General features: G+C 48.9%; 2 protein-coding genes across 2 annotated transcripts in view; one reads left to right on the top strand and one right to left on the bottom strand.

Moving 5' to 3' along the window:
- LOC140114020 (uncharacterized) overlaps positions 1 to 13068 on the bottom strand; it is a 43801-nt gene extending 30733 nt beyond the window's left edge. Inside the window, exons 1-6 of the mRNA XM_072132677.1 lie at positions 12995 to 13068; positions 10387 to 10761; positions 10200 to 10308; positions 10054 to 10115; positions 9743 to 9854; positions 790 to 1909 (exon numbers count right to left, since the gene is read on the bottom strand). Of these exons, the coding sequence (XP_071988778.1) occupies positions 790 to 1909; positions 9743 to 9854; positions 10054 to 10115; positions 10200 to 10308; positions 10387 to 10704 (1721 nt within the window). The 5' untranslated portion in view covers positions 10705 to 10761; positions 12995 to 13068. The remainder of the gene's footprint in view (positions 1 to 789; positions 1910 to 9742; positions 9855 to 10053; positions 10116 to 10199; positions 10309 to 10386; positions 10762 to 12994) is intronic.
- The window catches only part of LOC140085330 (uncharacterized), a 309037-nt gene that overhangs the window by 166110 nt on the left and 129588 nt on the right, over positions 1 to 13339 (top strand). The gene's annotated exons all lie outside the window — the stretch shown is intronic.

Raw genomic sequence — 13339 nt, 5'->3', positions numbered from 1 at the left:
GTCGCGAGACAGTGTGACATCACCGAAGCGGGAAGCGTTTTTGTCTGATATATCGGACGCAGAGCGCAAAGGAGTTAAATGCATCCAAACCAAAGCAAACCTGAGACTCAGCAAAGAATTCTGATAGGGAGCGGGGGAAGTTATAACACACAAACAAACAGAAAATGGACAGAGATATCTTCCCAAAGCAGGTGTCATGGGCTTTGTCAACCACTATTTAGTGAAAATCAGGTCCCTGGTGATAGGTTCCCTTTAAACCTATGGCCGTCCATGTGGACTCTTGTTTGCTCGTGTTTGCATCTTGCGCTCTGCATATTCTTGGCCACGCGAGCGATCTACCACATAGATAACATAATCTCGGCCATATGACATATTCTGCTTTATTTTACAGCGTTCTGTAAACAGAGGCTTTTTTATGACTACATTTGTGCACTGCCATTTTTTTGTAATATTTGTTTCGTACTCATCTTGGATCGCAGTTTACATATTTATTGTTGATTTGTGGAACATAATTCGTGCTCGTTTAGGGATTGTATTTTTGAGATCTGGGTCCTTGTTCAAGATTTCCCAGTGTTTGTCCAGAATTTTCCTGATTTCCTTTTTACCTCTCCCTATTCCCCATTACTACTATATGTAGTCAGGAAATTAAGATGGAACGATTTCCCCTTTTACTCATTTTGGTGCTTGGTTTTAAACAATCCGTCTGGGAACGATTTAGATTTTCCTTATTAATTCTGGATTAATTTATGCATTAGGGTAATCTGTCTCTTTGAATCTTCTTTTCAAAACAAAGGATTGTTCTCCCACGAGTGAATTTGCAGATGTTTATTCAATCGTGATTTCTGCTTAAAACATTTCCCACATACTGAACATGAAAACGGCTTCTCTCCTGTGTGAATTCTCTGATGTACAACAAGATAGGATTTCTTGGTAAAACATTTTCCACACTCGGGACATGAAAATGGCTTCTCCCCTGTGTGAGTTCTCTGATGTATGACAAGATTTGATTTCTGGGTAAAACATTTCCCACATTGTGAACATGAGAACGGCTTCTCCCCCGTGTGATTTTGCAAATGTTTATTCAAGTGTGATTTGTGGTTAAAACATTTCCCACATTCTGAGCAGGAATACGGCTTCTCCCCCGTGTGACTTCTTTGATGTTTAACGAGATAGGATTTTCTACTAAAATGTTTTTCACATTCAGAGCAAGAAAATGGCTTCTCTCCTGTGTGACTTGTTTGATGTTGAATCAGATCCGATTTTTGAGTATAACATTTCCCACATTCTAAACATGAAAATGGCTTCTCCCCTGTGTGAATTCTCAGATGTCTTATAAGATCCGCATTTACATAAAAACATTTGCTACACTCCGAACATGAAAATGGCTTCACTCCTGTGTGAATTCTCCGATGTCTTACAAGATCCGCTTTTACGCGAAAACATTTGCTACACTCCGGACATGAAAACGGCTTCTCCCCTGTGTGTTTTTTCCGATGTGCAACAAGAATTGATTTACTAGTAAAATGTTTTCCACATTCAGGACATGAGAAGGGCTTCAGTCCTGTGTGAATTCGCTGATGTTTAACAAGATATGATTTCTGAGTAAACAGTTTCCCGCAATCGGAGCATGAGAATGGCTTCTCTCCCGTGTGAGTTCTCTGATGATGATCAAGTTCTGAATTGTTTTTAAGTGACTTGCTAAAGCCTGAACAGTAATATCTCTCCTTCCCTGTGTGAGATCCTTGATCCCTTCCTTGAGAGTCATTTTGCAGTACCGTCTGTGATGAATCAGAAGATGAGACGTGTATAATAGGATCAGAGGACGGATCGACATCTTGTGTGATACAATAATGATAGGAATTAAAATCAGAAGATATTAGAATTTCTTCTGAGCTCCTCATATAGTCATCTGACAAAAAAAAATAAAAAAATTTCAATAAATAATGGAAAACATTACAAACAGAACAGAATTTAGAATGTAAATACAAATAGTAAGACTTGGAGATTAAATTACTTTATTAAGCAACTCAAAGGAGAGAAGACATTGCCGTCCATCATTAGACCTCAGAGACCTGTAGTAACATCTGACCACATCTGCCCCATCCTCCCCCTGTCTCTACTGGGCGGGGGGCAATACGCTGCGTTCCTGACCTACAGAGGTGATGGGTTTTTAAGAAACTCTTCAACTTAATTTCTCACTAGCTGTAGCTCCCAGTGTTGCCCGGGATAGTAAATAACTGCTCTTACCTACAACAAAATAGAAAGGGTTAACAAAAAGTTTTTCATATCTATCTGTCTATCTATCATATTACCTCACACATAAGCTGTATTATACTCACTGCCTGTAGTAACCAACCAAAGATCAGAGCTCATATTAATGACCTGTAGCAATATAGAAGCTGAGCTGTGATTGGCTGCTAACTGCCACAGCAGACAATGGCTCCTGTATATGGTGGTTAATAATTGGATTTTGGAAAGCGCAGGATAAAAATTTGGACTCAAAACCGAGTTTCAGACGTTCCCTGAGTCACAGAGAGCGGACGTGCAAAATATGGTGATTGTAAATGGGATGGTGCAGGTTCCTTTAGCGGAGATACATAAATACACACACACACATATACATACACACATATATACGCACACAAACACACAAGTTCTTCTTTTGCTCACTAACGTGCGCTCTGCCCCCATCTTGAAAGAAAAAAGATAGAAATGAAGATATTTTTGCTAATTTATTAAATAAGAAAAACTGAAATATCATATGGTCCTAAGTATTCAGCACCTTTGCTGTGACTCTCATATGTAACTCACATGCTGTCTATTTCCTTTTGATCCTCCTTGAGATGGTTCAACTCCTTCTTTGGAGTCCAGCTGTGTGTAATTAAACTGATTGGGCTTTATTAGAAAAGGCCACACCTGTCTATATAAGACCTCACAGCTCACAGTGCAGGTCACAGCACATGAGAATCATAAGGCCTAAGGAACTGCACAATGAGCTCAGAGACAGAATTGTGGCGAAGTGCAGATGAGACCAAGGTTACAAAATAATTTCTGCAGTACTCAAGGTTCCGGAGAGCACAGTTGCCTCCATAATCCTAAAATGGAAGAAGTTTGGGATGACCACTACTCTTCCACAACCTGGCCTTCTAGCCAAACTAAGCAATCATTGGAGAACAGCCTTGGTGAGTGAGGTAATGAAGAATCCAAGATCTGAGATCCAGAGATGCATTAGGTAGATGGGAGTCACCTATCACTGCAGCCTCCAGCAGCTGGGGCTATATGACGGAGTCTGCCGACGAAAGCCTATGCAAAACATATAAAAGCCGCATACAGTGTAGAAAACACTAGAAGGACCCAGACTGTGAGGAATAAGATTATCTGCTCTGATGAGATGAAGATTGGACTTTTTGGTGTTAATTCTAAGTGGTGGAAAAAAACAGGCGCCGCTTATCTTCATCCAAATACAATCCCAGCAATAATGGGGTCGGGACAGGACCACTTGGTGTAATGGAAGGAAAGATGAATGCGGCCAAGTCCATAGAGATCCTGGATGAAAATCTCTTACAGAGGGCTATGAAACTCAGACTGGGCCGAACCTTTCTACAAGACCCAAAGCACACAGATAAAATAACACAGCAGAGGCTTCAGAACATCTCTGTGATCATTCCTGACCAGTCCAGCCAGAGCCCAGACCTAAATCCAATTGAGCATCTTTGGAGGGACATGAAAATGGCTGCCACCAATGATTACCATTGAATCCCGAGGGAACTGGAGAGAATTATTCTCTCCTTAGAGCCCAAACTTTTGTGATCTATCCGTAGTGACCTTTGCTTTTTTTTGAGCAAATAAATTTTTTTTATTGAAAACCAACAACATAGTTTTCCATTTTTTTTAAACATTTAGCAGTATAAACAGTAAAACACAAATCCCCCAACCTCATCCTCCCCCCACCCTTCCCCCGCTTGGTGGGTGAAATGTCTAGTAAGAGTCAGAGGGGCTAATCCTGGGGTATCGAGCCATGGACCCCACATGGTGTAAAATTTTTTCAGTGAATTTCGTTTTTGGTAAACAAATTTATCTAGTCTTAGCAGAAGGTTAACCCTGGAAATAAATTCAGACACTTGTGGTGGCTCGGTATCTTTCCAGTGGAAAGCAATAAGTTTCTTGGCCGTGTAAAGTAGTCGCAACACTGCCAGTCTATGACTCTCAGACAACTGCCCCTCAGTCATATAGCCCAAGATACATATAAGAGGATTATGTGCAATAGTAGTGGTATACGTCTGATCTATCAAGTCAAGAACCTCTCGCCAATAGCGACGTAATCTGGGGCAGTTCCACATCAGGTGAATGAGGTCTGCATCAGATCCGTTACATCTTGGACAGCTATCATCACTTCTATATCCCATTTTAAACAGCCTAACGGGAGTAAAGTAAACTCTATGTAGCAGATATAAGTTAGACATTCTTTGCGCCTCGCTAACTGATACTTTGGGTGCAGATTTTAGGACCTCCTGCCACTGTTCTTCAGTAATGGTTCCCACATCCTTCTCCCATTTAGATTTTAGATCAGTAGGGAATTTTTTAATATGTGCGTCCCTCAGATATGAATAATTAATAGAAATTATACCCCTGGTGTCTCCTGCCTTATTTATCATATCTACTACAATGTTATTGGTTGATTGCGTTGAGAGCGTTCTTGCTGAGTAATTGCATGCCTCACTTGGAGGAATTGATAGAAGCATGAGTGTGGAAGGTTAAACTCAGAACGTAACTGTTTGAAGGACTTCATAGTGTTGTCCTCATACAATTGGGCAATAGTCGTGATTCCCTTATTTATCCATTGAGGAAATGGAGCAAGCTTGCCTAGTTCAGGGTATTGGACATTCGGCCATATGGGTGTATGTGAGATATATCCCTCCATCCCTAGTAGACTGCGCATCTTCCACCACAGTTTATTTATGCACTTAAGTGTCACAAATTCCCTATCTGAATTTGAAATAGCCCACCTTCCAATGCCTCCAATAAATTGTCTTTATTTAGGATATGGGAAGCATTTTTTGTGAGGACAAACCCGCAGCTGCGTCGCCCCATCCACGGTGATGCTGCAGCTGAGCTGCCATAAAATATAACCACGGATTAGGCAATGATAGGCCGCCATCTTCCTTGGATCTCTGTAAGGTGATAATCTTAATTCTCGGGATCCCTTTTTTCCAGAGCAAATCCCGAAAAATACTATTAATCTTATGGAATAATTTCACCGGGATCCACATGGGGGAATTGTGAAGGAAATATAATAGTTGTGGCATCATAACCATCTTAATAAGATTGGCACGGCCAATCACAGTAAGGGGGAGTTTACACCGGTCCTGCACTTTCGTTTGAAAAGTGACCTTTGCTTAGTTTCCTGACCTCAATCCTGTGCCACTTTGTCCTGACCTCCTGCCTGAATACGACTCTGATTCTGCCTGCCGTTTCTGTACCTCTCCTTGGCCACTGCGAGCAAGTCGTGCCTGTGGAGTGACCTGGTGGTATCCCATCACAACAAGTCCAACCTGCTTTGCAGCGGGGCTCTGGTGAATACTGGGTGGCACTTATCGGCTTACGTCATCGCTTGCGGTGGTTCAGTGGGTCCACCACCTCAAACCCCGACAGTAAGATCCAGCCATGGATTCCACCAAGGTACTTATGCCTGAAGAAGCCGACCCAGCATCTTCTTCCTGTGGTGCGTCTTGAGAAGCCACTGGTCATCTTGTCCATCAGTGGCCAGATTCTTTGCGATCCAGTCCGGTACCGCACCGAGCCTCCGTGCCTGCAAGTTGGGGCATTCCACAAAGAAAGACTTTCGTTTTATGTGCTTCCCGGTATACGTCTTCTGTTCTCCTGGGTCTACCGTGGTTGCGACATCATGCTTTTGTGCTCAGCTGGCAGACTGGAGAAGTTTTGAATGCCAGTTAGTCTGTCTGGTGGCACTTCATCCTGTATCCCCCATGATTTCTCCTGTGTCTTCCAAGCCCCTGGTGGGTCTTCACGATTCTTATTTGGACTTTGCTGATGTCTTCTTGGAGAAGCAAGAGGAGACTCTACCACCACATCGACCCTACGACTGCCCTATTGAACTTTTGCCGGGCACATTCTCTCTACGTGATTGGGTATACCCACTTTCTGTGTCTGAAACCGTATCTATGTCTGCCTATGTGAAGGAAAATATGCAGAAGGGGTTCATATGCAAGTCCTCTTCTCCTGCTGGGTTCTTCTTCAAGGCCAAGAAGCATGGCTCACTCCCTTCATGTTCAGTGGACTGAACAAAATCACTGTTAAGACCCGCTACCCATTGCCACTGATCACAAAACTCTTCGACCCTCGACGTGGAGCCAAGGTCTTCACCAAATTAGACCTCTGTGGGGCGTATAATCTCATCCGCATCCGTGAGGACAATGAATGGAAGACCGCCTTCAATACTCGTGATGGACACTTCGAGTATCTTGTCATGCTGTTTGGACTTTGTAACGCACCAGCCATATTCCAGGAGTTCGTTAACGACATTTTCAGAGACTTGCTTTATACTTGTGTCGTGGTCTATCTGGACGATATCCTGGTGTTCTCTGCTGACCTCGAGTCCCTTCAGGTTCATAAATGACTGGTCCTCAGGTGCCTAAGGGCCAATCGCCTGTATGCCAAGCTCGACAAGTGTCAATTCCACCAAAAGAGTCTTCCTTTCCTCGGGTATATCATCTCTGACAAAGGACTACAGATGGATCCCACGGAATTGTCTGAGGTACTTCAGTGGCCTCGCCCACCGGGACTTCGTGCCATCCAGAGATTCCTGGGCTTCCTGAATCACTACAGGCAATTAATACTGCATTTCTCCTCTCTCGTGTCTCCCACTGTGGCGCTGACCAAGAAAAATTCCAATCCTAAACTCTGGCCTCCGGCGGCTTTTCACCAAGCTAACGTTTGACTTTGCCTCTGTTCCTGTACTCAATAGGACTGATACGGAGAAACCGTTCCTGCCTCCTCTGTAGGAACTGGTGCCATTCTTGTTATCTTCAGGAAGGACCTCATCATCTGGTCTATATCTTTACTGACCACAAAAATCTCCTGTATCTCCAGACCACTCAACGCCTCAATCCACATTGGGCTTGTTGGTCCCTCTTTATCTCTCGCTTCAACTTCCTGATCCAAAGAAGAATGTCAAAGCTGATGCCCTCTCTCGTGCCTCCGATATTATTGGGGACGAACCAGCTCCTTGACATATCGTTCCTCCTGAACGACTTGTTGCCGCTCCTGGTAATCTATGGCAAGTTCCTCCTGGCAAGACCATGCTCCAACCTGCTGTTCGGAAAAGGATTTTATCTTGGGTACATTGCTCTCGTGTGGCTGGGCACCCGGGGGTGCAAAGATCTGTTGCTCTCATCTTTGTTTGTACAGGTGGCCATGCCTGGACAAGGATGTAGGAGACTTTGTGAGTTCCTGCACTTTCTGTGCCCGAAATAAGTCGTCACGTCTCAAGCCAGCAGGTTTGCTCCAGCCAATGCGTATACCCAGCTGCCTGTGGATTCACGTGGCCATGGACTTTGTTACGGATCTTCCGCCATGTTCCGGTAATACCATCATGTAGGTGCTCACAGACCGTTTTTCTAAACTGTCCCACTTTGTTCCTCTGCCTGGTCTGCCGTCAGCTCCTCTACTTGCCAGTTTGTTCTTTCTTCACATCTTCCGGCTTCATGGACTTCCTTTGTCTCGGACCAAGGGGTCCAGTTTGTTTCCAGATTCTGGCGTTCTTTGTCCAACCAACTACAAGTAAACTAGACTTCTTCTCGGCCTATAATCAAAAGTCTACGGCACTTTATTTCCACTCAACAGGACGACCCATGTTACCCTGTGCGGAATTCTCCTACAACTCTCTGGACTCTGAGCCTACCGATGTTGCTCCCTTCTTTGTTGTTTATGGACAACATCCACACCCACCTCACCCTCTCTCTGTGCCTTCTGATGTTCCTGCCGTGGAACAGTTGGATCTAGATCTCAAGTCTATCTGGGAGCAAACTTGTCAGTCTCTACTTCAGGTGTCCGCCCGCACCAAAACCCAGGCCGACAAGACACGGAGGTCTCCTCCTGTCTTCTCTGTGATGATAAAGTGTGGCTGTCCGACAGATATGACTGGCTGAAGATTCCCATCTACAAACTAGGTCCTTGTATCCTGGATCTATTCCAGGTGCTAAAGCATTAATCCCATCGCCTACAAGCTTCGTCTTCCTCCCACCATGCGCATCCCAAACTCCTTCCACGTCTCCTTTCTTAAGCCTGTAATACTGAATTGCTTCTCTCGTCAAGTGGCTCCTCCTTCTCCTGATTCCACCAATGTTAGAGAAAAGCGGTTCTTTCTCATTGACTGTTTGGGCCAGAGAAGAGATCTTGGGAGCCTGAACACAACATTCTGGACCACAGTGTTCTTCAAAGGCTCCTTCTGTCCAAGAAGAGGAAGAAGCCGAAGGGGAGGGGGGGTACTGTCACGTGTGATGCATTGCCCCAGCACGGCAGTGGGACTCGCCTTTCCGCGTTCCAGAGACGGCTGCTGTGGTCTGGATCTGTGAAATTTAAAGGGCCAACGTGTCGCTAATTGCCATTGCCCGATTGTTGCCCTGATATATAGCCTGCCTCTTCCTGTGACCCAGGTGTAGGCTTCACCCACCACCTCCGACAATAAAAGCCTTAAGTATCTTATTCCCCTGTGGGACATTTACAGGAAGTGGAGTAAGCAAAAGTTTCCAAGCTCCACTGCTTCCTGTAATGGTGGGGACTTACCTCCGTGTTTCACCTCAGATTGTGTCTTTGTATCCATTGTCTGCAGAATTAAACACTTTATTCTTTTCTTTCTACATATCTGGTGACTCCTCACCTGGTGGGCCATGTGCCGGGGCGTCCTCCTCACACTCCTCACCTGGGGGGACATGTGCCGGGGCGTCCTCCTCACACTCCTCACCTGGGGGGACATGTGCTGAGGCGTCCTCCTCACACTCCTCACCTGGGGACGACACGTGCCGGGGCGTCCTCCTCACACTCCTCACCTGGGGGGACATGTGCCGGGGCGTCCTTCTCACACTCCTCACCTGGGGGGACATGTGCCGGGGCGTCCTCCTCACACTCCTCACCTGGGGGGACATGTGCTGGGGCGTCCTCCTCACACTCCTCACCTGGGGACGACACGTGCCGGGGCGTCCTCCTCACACTCCTCACCTGGGGGGACACGTGCCGGGGCGTCCTCCTCACACTCCTCACCTGGGGGGACATGTGCCGGGGCGTCCTTCTCACACTCCTCACCTGGGGGGACATGTGCCGGGGCGTCCTTCTCACACTCCTCACCTGGGGGGACATGTGCCGGGGCGTCCTCCTCACACTCCTCACCTGGGGGGACATGTGCTGGGGCGTCCTCCTCACACTCCTCACCTGGGGACGACACGTGGTGGGGCGTCCTCCTCACACTCCTCACCTGGGGGGACATGTGCCGGGGCGTCCTCCTCACACTCCTCACCTGGGGGGATGTGTGCCGGGGCGTCCTACTCACACTCCTCACCTGGGGGGACATGTGCCGGGGTGTCCTCCTCACACTCCTCACCTGGGGGGACACGTGCCGGGGCGTCCTCCTCACACTCCTCACCTGGGGGGACACGTGCCGGGGCGTCCTCCTCACACTCCTCACCTGGGGGGACATGTGCCGGGGCGTCCTCCTCACACTCCTCACCTGGGGGGACACGTGCCGGGGCGTCCTCCTCACACTCCTCCTCATCACTCACACACGTCTCTTCTTTTATGGCTGCACCGATAATGTCCACATCTTTCTCCTCATCCAGAAGCTGAGAAACAAATATTCTAATAGTCAGAAGATGCTGGAGAAGAGGCCGGGAATCCAGCGCTACTTATCTCTGAGGAACATGGAGAAGATCCAGAGCACATGTCATGTCTATGCTCCATCCTCCAGGAGAAGACATCTAATACTGAGGAGCAGGAGGTGACAGCCGTCTACAGCTCATAGGGAGAGACATCTCCACCTACCTGATCCTCCTGTGCAGGACGGGGACATCTCTCCGGGGATCTGCTCTCCCTGGATGTAGGGACTGTAGGGATCACATACACAGACTATATGTATTATATATACAGATAATACAGAGGGGACACGTGTCTATAGTCCTGTCTATTACCTGGTGATGTCAGGCTCCGCGGCTCCTGGTAGCGCTCCTTGTGTCCTTCTACATACTCCCACTCCTCCATGGAGAAATAGACGGCCACATCCTGACACCTTATAGGAACCTGACACACACAATGGCTACAGTCATCCCCCGGAGCCTCCATTACTGGATCATGTCCCAGCATTCCCAGCAGTGTCACCTCTCCAGTCAGCAGCTCCGTCATCTTCATGGTCAGTTCTAGGATCTGGTCATGTATCAGGGGGTGAGGCCGGGGGATGGGGCGCAGGGGTCCCCCCCATTCTTCATACACAGGGCCCGGACAGCGCTCACTAGACGTCTTCTTCACTAATGTGTAATCCTGGTTATGGGGAGACAGCGGGATAATATCCCCACATCCATGTCCCATCCCCCACCACCACATGATATGGGGGGCTCTCACCTCTCCTGTCAGCCGGTACAGGATCTCTAGGGTGAGGCGCAGGACGCTCTCCGCCATCTTGTCCCCCCCTCTCTCCATCCTGGATGAGTCGCTCCGGAATATTCTCCGATATAGAAGATTCTGGATTGTAAGAACCTGAGGAGGAAGAAGAGAAATCCAGAGACCGGAGGAGATTACAGGGAAGATGTAGTGTCCCCCCCGCCATGTGCAGTCCCATGTAATGTCCCCCCCGCCATGTGCAGTCCCATGTAATGTCCCCCTGCCATGTGCAGTCCCATGTAATGTACACCCCTCTCCCCTTCTTGCAGTCCCATGTATTGTGCACCCCTCTCCTCCTCCTCCAGCAGTCCCATGTAATGTACACCCCTCGCCTCCTCCAGCCTGCAGTCCCATGTAATGTGCACCCTCTCCTCCTCCAGCCTGCAGTCCCATGTAATGTAAACCCCTCTCCTCCTCCTCCAGCAGTCCCATGTAATGTACACCCCTCTCCTCCTCCAGCCTGCAGTCCCATGTAATGTACACCCCTCTCCTCCTCTAGCCTGCAGTTCCATGTAATGTGCACCCCTCTCCTGCTCCAGCCTGCAGTCCCATGTAATGTGCACCCCTCTCCTGCTCCAGCCTGCAGTCCCATGTAATGTACACCCCTCTCCTCCTGCAGCCTGAAGTCCCATGTAATGTACACCCCTCTCCTCCTCCAGCCTGCAGTCCCATGTAATGTGCATCCCTCTCCTCCTCCAGCCTGCAGTCCCATGTAATGTGCACCCCTCTCCTGCTCCAGCCTGCAGTCCCATGTAATGTACACCCCTCTCCCCCTCCAGTCCCATGTAATGTACGCCTCTCCTCCTTCAGCCTGCAGTCCCATGTAATGTACACCCCTCTCCTCCTCCACCCTGCAGTCTCATGTAATGTACAGCCCTCTCCTCCTCCAGCCTGCAGTCCCATGTAATGTACACCCCTCTCCCCCTCCAGCCTGCAGTCCCATGTAATGTACACCCCTCTTCTCCTCTAGCCTGCAGTCCCATGTAATGTACATCCCTCTCCTCCCTTCAGCCTGCAGTCCCATGTAATGTACACCCCTCTCCTCCTCCAGCCTGCAGTCCCATGTAATGTACACCCCTCTCCTCCTCCAGCCTGCAGTCCCATGTAATGTACACCCCTCTCCTCCTCCAGCCTGCAGTCCCATGTAATGTACACCCCTCTCCTCCTCCAGCCTGCAGTCCCATGTAACGTACACTCCTCTCCCCCTCCAGCCTGCAGTCCCATGTAACGTACACTCCTCTCCCCCTCCAGCCTGCAGTCCCATGTAATGTACACCCCTCTCCTCCTCCACCCTGCAGTCCCATGTAATGTACAGCCCTCTCCTCCTCCAGCCTGCAGTCCCATGTAATGTACACCCCTCTCCTCCTCCAGCCTGAAGTCCCATGTAATGTACACTCCTCTCCCCCTCCAGCCTGCAGTCCCATGTAATGTACACCCCTCTCCTCCTCCAGCCTGCAGTCCCATGTAATGTACACCCCTCTCCTCCTCCAGCCTGCAGTCCCATGTAATGTACATCCATCTCCTCCCTTCAGCCTGCAGTCCCATGTAATGTACACCCCGCTCCTCCTCCAGCCTGCAGTCCCATGTAATGTACACCCCTCTCCTCCTCCAGCCTGCAGTCCCATGTAATGTACACCCCTCTCTCCAGCCTGCAGTCCCATGTAATGTACACCCCTCTCTCCAGCCTGCAGTCCCATCTAATGTACACCCCTCTCCTCCTCCAGCCTGCAGTCCCATGTAATGTACACCCCTCTCCTCCTCCAGCCTGCAGTCCCATGTAATGTACACCCCTCTCCTCCTCCAGCCTGCAGTCCCATGTAATGTGCACCCCTCTCCTCCTCTAGCCTGCAGTCCCATGTAATGTGCACCCCTCTCCTCCTCCAGCCTGCAGTCCCATGTAATGTACACCCCTCTCCACCTCCAGCCTGCAGTCCCATGTAATGTACACCCATCTACTCCTCCTGTAGTCCCATGTAATGTATACCCCTCTCCTCCTCCTGCAGTCCCATGTAATGTACACCCCTCTCCTCCTCCAGCCTGCAGTCCCATGTAATGTGCACCCCTCTCCTCCTCCAGCCTGCAGTCCCATGTAATGTACACCCCTCTCCACCTCCAGCCTGCAGTCCCATGTAATGTACAGCCCTCTCCTCCTCCAGCCTGCAGTCCCATGTAATGTACACCCCTCTCCTCCTCCAGCCTGCAGTCCCATGTAATGTACACCCCTCTCCCCCTCCAGCCTGCAGTCCCATGTAATGTACACCCCTCTCCCCCTCCAGCCTGCAGTCCCATGTAATGTACACCCCTCTCCGCTCTCGGGCGCTGTACACACCTGTGTATAATCTCTGTTGCTGGTTGTTCCTGGTGTGACGTCAAGGGAAAGGGCGTGTTTAAGGAGGGATAATGGGCTTGTTTCCCACACTGCAGGGGGCGGGGCAGATGTGACGAAACGTGGAGGAGGCGGGGCAGCACTGACGACACGTGGAGGAGGCGGGGCAGGAGTGATGTCTGATTACTGTGTGTTTAGAGGGAGGAGCAGCCAGAGAACTGCTACAGGAGATGGAGCTTACATGGGACTGCTACAGGAGATGGAGCTTACATGGGACTGCTACAGGAGATGGAGCTTACATGGGACTGCTACAGGAGATGGAGGTTACATGGGACTGCTACAGGAGAT

This window comes from Engystomops pustulosus, chromosome 1, assembly GCF_040894005.1.
Source record: "Engystomops pustulosus chromosome 1, aEngPut4.maternal, whole genome shotgun sequence".
NCBI lineage: Eukaryota > Metazoa > Chordata > Amphibia > Anura > Leptodactylidae > Engystomops > Engystomops pustulosus.
This window is presented reverse-complemented; position numbering and strand designations above follow the sequence as displayed.